The sequence below is a fragment of the Cheilinus undulatus genome, linkage group 24, assembly GCF_018320785.1.
Source record: "Cheilinus undulatus linkage group 24, ASM1832078v1, whole genome shotgun sequence".
NCBI lineage: Eukaryota > Metazoa > Chordata > Actinopteri > Labriformes > Labridae > Cheilinus > Cheilinus undulatus.
In genome coordinates, this window is record NC_054888.1 from 4,585,950 (window position 1) to 4,593,226 (window position 7,277).

The following is a 7,277-nucleotide window of genomic DNA, read 5'->3' on the forward strand; positions in this document are numbered from 1 at the left end:
GCCTGACAACTATTTGTTCCTTAATTATTAAAAGTAACATCTAAAATACCTAAATAATAGGAAGAAGGTTTTTCAGTTTGACTAATTTGAGAGTTTAATCCTCCTAAGACCCTGAAATCCAGAGTCAATCCAGCGGCATCTTCAAAAGTTCAAAAGTTTACAAAACACAAAGTGGAGGTTTAACTAACTGTGTTTTGCAGCTCTTGTCGAAGGTTTGATGAAGACAAGTGGTCAAACTTTGTCCCAGCCACAAGGTGTGCGGTGGGAATCTTGGGAAACGTGGTCCACCTGTTCCCAGCCATGTTCCAGAGGCTTCAGGACGAGGAAACGAAGCTGCTCAACGGCTGAAGGACGGATCAATCCCAGCTCTTGTGTGGGATCACCTGTGGAGTATCAGGACTGTAACATGCAGCCCTGCCCAGGTAACGAAGAGTTCCAGACAGATATCAAAACATAAAATATAAGCTTTAGATTAATGCATGTGTTCTCCAGTGAATGGAGCGTGGTCCTGCTGGTCCTCCTGGTCTCCATGCTCCTCCAGCTGTGGTGGCGGACACTACCAGCGTACTCGGACGTGCAGTAACCCACTGCCTGCCAGTGGAGGGGACATCTGTATTGGGCTGCACACTGAGGAGGCACTCTGTAACACTCACACATGTGAAGGTATGAAAACTTTTTTTTTTAAGGAAGGTGTTCTACAACCCCAGTTCCAAAACAGTTGGGACACTGTCTAAAATGTAAATAAAGACAGGACGCAATGAAACCAGATTTGATTCACAATAGATCGTAAAAACACATCAGATGTTTAAAATAAGACATTTCACCATTTCATGAAAAATATTAGCTTTTGAATTCGATGTCAGCAAAACATCTAAAAAATGTTGGGAGAAGACAACAAAAGTCAGGAAAAGTATGGTTTTTACAGCAACATATGCTCCCATCCTGACAACATCTCTTTCAGATAAGACCTCACTTTTGTCAGCAAGATTAAAAAAAAAAAAAAAAACACATACTACATCCATCACAACAGCCTGGCTTCACAGTAGAAGAGTCTGGATGCTGAACTGGTCTGCTTACAGTCCTGACCTTTCACCAGTAGAAAACATTTGGAGCATCACAAAACAAAAAATCAGACAAAGACGACCCAGGACTGTTGAGCAGCTTGAATCCTACATAAGACGAGAATGGGTCAACATTCCTCTCCAGAAACTCCAGTAACTGGTCTCCTCACTTCCCAGACTGTTGTTAAAAGAAGAGGGGATGATACACAGTTGTTAACACGTCCCTGTCCCTACTTTTTTGAGATGTACAGCTGCCATCAAATTCAAAATTAACTGATATATCTCTGAAATTATAAAATATCAGTTTCAACATCTGATATATTGTTTATGTTCTGTTATAGATAAAATATGGGTTTATGAGATTTGAAAACCATACATTTTAGACAGTGTCCCAACGTTTTTGGAATTGGGGTTGTAAGAGCCCATCTTTCTTATTTTGGCCCTCAGGTTGGGGTGAGTGGACAGGTTGGGGCGACTGTGATGATGACGGTCTGCAGCATCGTACTCGTCACTGTGGAGACGACCAGGAGGCGGAGTCAGGGCTGTGTCAGGGAAACATCACACAGTCTCGTCCTTGTCAGCCTCATGAGGTGCCTGGTAAGCTCTCAGATGCTTTTATTTTTCTGTGTGTGGTAAATTTTCTGCAGACTGTTGCCAATATAAAGTGAAAAAAAAACCTTACACAGTAAATGCTGACCGGTTCCCTCGGCAGAAATTGAAACAATGAATTAATGAAGGCATCAGCATAAATCCAGAACAAGGGAGGTTTTTTAGAAATTAATTTGTCGCTTCATTTTTTGTTGTTTGATCTTTTAGAGCTGCAGAGATTTTGCCTCACTGCTTTCTTTCTTTGTCTATTTTTTCAGTGATTTTACCAGGACAGGAGAACCAGAGCTGTGGAAGTGAGTGAAAACTAATTGTCTGCATAAATAACTCAGATTTTCCCTGATACTCATGCATGTTTTTGTCTTCCTTAGTTCACATCCGAAAATCTACTGCCTTCACTCTCGTGATGTGAAGTTTCATGTTATCACAGTGGTTTAATTGCTTTCTGTTAACACGTAGACACAGTAGGATTAGGAGGGAAAGCAATGCCTGTGCACAAATGATCCAAATGTTTCTCACACTGGCAGGGCATTTTCAACAAGCTAGCCTGTACCGGACCAAGAAAAGCATGGGGAAGACATTCAAGATAAAAATCTAGACCAGGGGTGTCAAACTCAAGGCCCTGGGGCCAAATCCGGCCCATGGAACAGTTCTTCATATTTCTATTATAACTGGCCCACCAGTATGAGGTTTGCAGATTTGATCCAGTATGAAAATGTAAATTAACCTTGATGATTTAAAATATCCTTGTTAAGCCATAAAAATCTGAAAAAGCAAAGAGTTGAAATATTAAATAAAAATCAAGAATGTGGGGAAAGAAATTAATCTGTTTCTATTCCATATTTTCAATTTTGCATCTCAATATCATGACTCTAGCTTATGATTTTGACTTTATAATTCATACTTTGACCTTTTCAACTCATAATTTGGACTTTATATGCCATTTTTAACTTCTAGATTGACAATTTTAAAAAATTTAAGTCATATTTTTACCTTTTGAACTAATTATTTTGATTTTTGTCTCATATTTTGACCTTTTCAACTCCTTACTTTGGCTTTTTAATCCCATATTCTGACTTTTAAATCCATGATTTCAAATTGTTTCTCATTTTTTGACATTTTAAAATCATCATTTTTACTTTTTATGTCATATTTTGATCTTTTAGATTTACAATTTAAAATGACAGTCATAATTTTAACTTTTTAAGTCATTATTTTGAATTAAAGCTCATATTTTTACATTTTCAACTCCTAACTTTGGCTTTTTATTCCCATATTTTGAACTACAGATCAATTTTAAATCTTAAGTCATATTTTGAGTTTTAAACTCATAATTTCAAATTTTATCTCAAATTTTGACCTTTAAAACTTATGATTTCAACTTTCTTCTCATATATGTGTTTTTTAAAAACATATTTTTTTTTCTATTTTTCATAATGTGTTCTGACCTTTTGGACCAATAAGTTGGACATTTATCTCAGATTTTGAGCCTTTAAAACTTATCATTTTTACTTTTTTGAATTTCCAAAGATTTATCATAAGTGCTGTTTTTATCATATTTTATTACTGGTGAAAATGAGGATGACAGTTTAAGGTTTTGTTGACCCTAGTAGGCCCTCAGGTTAAACCTAAATCCAGAATCTGGCCCCTGCTGTGATTGAGTTTGACACCCCTGATCTAGACGATTTCAATGATTTTTTATGTGGATTTCCACGATTAATCAATCAAACTGAAATTATTCAGGCCTAGGTTAGGCCATAAGAAGCTTGTAACATTGGCTAACAAGCCAGAGAGGTAAACCACCTGAACAGGTGAGGATATCTTCCCCAATGAGACCTATCCACAAGGCCATCAGCACCCCAGTCAGTGATGACTGAGAGTGAATACTTGACTTGAGAAATGACTTTTTGGGAAATTCCTCTCCTACAGCTATAACTCCTAAGACATTGACCCCTCTGTGTTTCAGCCTTCACTCTGTTCCAGCTGGTTGCTGTTGGTTTGGCCAGTTTCTTTGCTGCAGCGTTACTGTCAGCGCTCACCTACTCGTACTGCTACCACCTGAACCGGCCGTCTGCAGAGTCCGCCGTCATCCACCCCAGCACCCCCAACCACCTAACCTACAACAAACAGGGCAACGCCATGCCAAAGAATGAGAAGTACATCCCCATGGAGTTCAAGGTGGGTGAATATGAAGTGTTTCTACAGTTTGGACTAGATGTCATGAAAAGGTAAAGTTGTAATCAGAAGTTTACATACACTGTAGAAAAGACACATAACCTTTTTCTTCTCGCTGTCTGAAAGCCAAATAAATCAGCTAAGATATCAGGAAGAGAATTAAGGGCCTCCACAACTCTGGTTCATCATTGGGTATAATTTCCAGATGCCTGATGGTGCCATGTTCACCTGTTTCAAAAATTATACACCAGTATAAACACCATTAGAATGTCCAGCCGTTCAGGAAGGAGACAGGTTCCGTGTCCTAGAGATGAACCATAGAACAAAAGCTAAAGAGCTTGTGAAGATGCTGCTGAAGCTGGTAAGAGAGAGAGTCATTATCCATAGTGAAACCAATCGGGAAAGGCTTCTCAGCCATTAGACACCATTACTCCAAAAGCAAAAATGCAAAAATGATCAGATAAAGTGGTGAAAAGGGGTTAGAGATCAGCAAAAAATGGGTGATAAGTGAAAAAATGGGTTGTGGAGTGACACAAAGGAGCAAAAATTGGCAGAATAAGTCATGAAAAGAGGTTAAAATGTGACAAAAATTGGTAAAAGAGGAAAAACAGGGGCAATACGTATCAAAAAAGAGTTAAAAAGTGGCATCAATTGGTTTTAAAGTTGCAAAAATTGTTGAAAACAATATATAATTAGAAGGGATTAAAAAGTGGCAAAAATAAAGAGTGGCACAAAGGGCATAAAACATGCAGGAAATGTGGTTTAAATTTAAAAATAGCAAAAATTGGGGTAAAGAGGCAAAAAGTATCAAAATTGGTTAAAAGTGGCAGCAATTGGTTTTAAAGTTGCAAAAATTGTTGAAAAAATGTAATGAAAAGGGGTTAAAAATGGCAAAACAGGAAGAGATGTTACAAAAATTGATGAGTGGCACAAAGGGGATAAAACATGCAGGAAAAGTGGTTCAAAAGGGGTTAAAATCTTGTAAAAAGTGGGTTAAAGAGGCAAAAAGGGGTTATTAGTGTCAAAAATGTCAAGTCTGTCTCCTTGCGGTCTGCTGCATTTTAGATAATAGAGATAGATCTCACTTTTAAGGACTAAAATGATTTGTAATGAAATACAAATACTACTACAATAATATTTCAGTTAGACCAAAATATTTCTTCAATTTTTGTGTATTTGACATTCCGGCCCCCAGAGTTACTGTTAAGACTAAATCTGGCCCTTGTGCAAATGTACTTGAAGAGCCCTGCAATAAACATTGGACCCAAGTCATACCAGTTTAAAGGCAATGCTACCAAAAACTAAGGAAATGTATGTAATCACAGAAGGTTCTGTGTCTTTTTATAAAGAGTATGATCACTTCTGGTTTCAACTGTATGTGGAGAGAAACATGAAGAAGTTGGCCAGATCCATGGTTTAAGGGAAAATGTCTGGCTTTAGGATGTCAAGGTGGTAACACAAAAACATGCCATCAATAACATGGCTCAACCAAAAAAACACATCATTGTATTCAACTATGAGAATAATCAGAATTCACCTCCTTGTTCTGACTTTTTCTTTCTTTTCTCTATCTTTGCTCTCAAGACGCTAAACAAGAACAACCTCCACGTGAACGACGAGACATGCAACCACTTCCCCTCCCCACTCCCTGCCACCAATATGTTCACCACCACCTACTACCCCCCCAGCCTGAGCAAGTACGACTTCCACCCGGACTCACCCTGCAGGACCTACCTGCACAGCTGAAAGGAAAGCACACAAACACCAACCTTCTTCACTCACCCAATAACACTCTATCCAGAGAACAGAGAAATCCTTGGATTGACCTGAACAATTCTAATCAGGACTTTCTCCCTGATCATTTGGGAGTTTTTTCTGACCTAAAATCAGGCTTCAAATAGTCTGCCTTACCTTGCAGGATGGGAAGTAATTTCAAGAAACAAAGATGTTTATGGAAACCAAATTTAACAGAAGTTAAGGCTTTCCAGATAAACATCCATGTTAAATTTAACAAGCAAAGTCATACCAGTAATTAATGATTAACTCATTCATGGACGAGTGTTCAGCTCTTTTACATCACCCAGGAGAAACTTGCTTTGCTCTTTGTCTGAACATACTAAACTGGGTTTTCACCACACTTTTGAAGTCCCATTTAAAGGCTGGGGTTTTTTCTACTTCCATTCTTTAAGAGAAGCGTTCTCTGTGTGTTCTGGGCAAGAAAAAAGAAGTAAACTTGAGAATCTTTGTGTAGTCAGGTAACATTTTCAGGATCTATCCCCGCCACAAAGACACGATTGCAGCAGCATAAGCTAGCCAATACAAAACAACCCTTTAAAGGACATTTGTTTACTCCTTTCCTTCTTCTACACCTTCTCTGAGGCGTTTGGGACACTAAACACGCGGTGAGGACTGGGAGTCGACCTTTGTCTTTCCCTTTTTTTCCACTTGACTGAAGGTTTCTTTTGTAACATGTTTACAGGTGGGCGTCATGGATGAAATTTGACTCGGACACTTTAAGTGCAAGTTTCAAAAATGGACATCTGAAGATGTGAACAGAGTCTTGTTTGCTTTAATTCTTCATTTGAGCAGAATCAGCCAGAAAACAACACTGAAGAGGACACTTTGTTTGACTCACCTCACTTTGTACTGTACACTGTAAAAAAAAAAGATCAAATGTGAGTGGATTTTTTTGTGATTTTGTCAAGACAGTAAGCATTTTGTTTTTCAGTCACTCTTTTCTGGATCTAAATGCAAAAAGGTTTGTTTTTCAAGAATCACCAAATATAGTGCAGATAAACTTTTATATACAGTATCAGAGACACTTACCAGAAGTTAATGTTGCAATTTTTTTTAACAAAATGTCACTGTTTGATGGTTTAAAGGTACTTTTTAAGCCTGGGCTGTTTTTTTTGTTTTGGTTTTTAACAAATGTATGGGATTTATTAGTACAGAAAGAAGTAGAATATCTCCTGTAGATCAGGGGTGTCAAACTCAATCACAGCAGGGGCCAGATTCTGGATTTAGGTTTAACCTGAGGGCCTACTCAGGTCAACACAACCTTAAACTGTCATCCTCATTTTCACCAGTAATAAAATATGATAAAATCAGCACTTAATGATAAATCTTTGGAAATTCAAAAAAGTAAAAATGATAAGTTTAAAGGCTCAAAATCTGAGATAAATGTCCAACTTATTATTTCAAAAGGTTAGAACATGTTATCAAAAATAGAAAAAATTATGTTTTTAAAGAACACATATATAGTAGAAAGTTGAAATCATAAATTGAAAGGTCAAAATATGAGATAAAATTTGAAATCATGAGTTTAAAAGTCAAAATATGACTTAAGATTTAAAATTGTGAGTCTGTAGTTAAAATATGGGAATAAAAAGCTAAAATTAGGAGTTGAAAATGTAAAAATATGAGCTTAAATTCAAA

At 37.3% G+C, this 7,277-nt stretch overlaps 1 protein-coding gene across 1 annotated transcript in view; it reads left to right on the forward strand.

The window, feature by feature from the left end:
* LOC121506313 (semaphorin-5B-like) overlaps positions 1-7,064 on the forward strand; it is a 54,371-nt gene extending 47,307 nt beyond the window's left edge. The window contains exons 17-22 of the mRNA XM_041782062.1: positions 201-422; positions 493-663; positions 1,509-1,658; positions 1,928-1,963; positions 3,634-3,845; positions 5,427-7,064. Of these exons, the coding sequence (XP_041637996.1) occupies positions 201-422; positions 493-663; positions 1,509-1,658; positions 1,928-1,963; positions 3,634-3,845; positions 5,427-5,588 (953 nt within the window). The 3' untranslated portion in view covers positions 5,589-7,064. The remainder of the gene's footprint in view (positions 1-200; positions 423-492; positions 664-1,508; positions 1,659-1,927; positions 1,964-3,633; positions 3,846-5,426) is intronic.
* Positions 7,065-7,277: the final 213 nt, after the last annotated feature.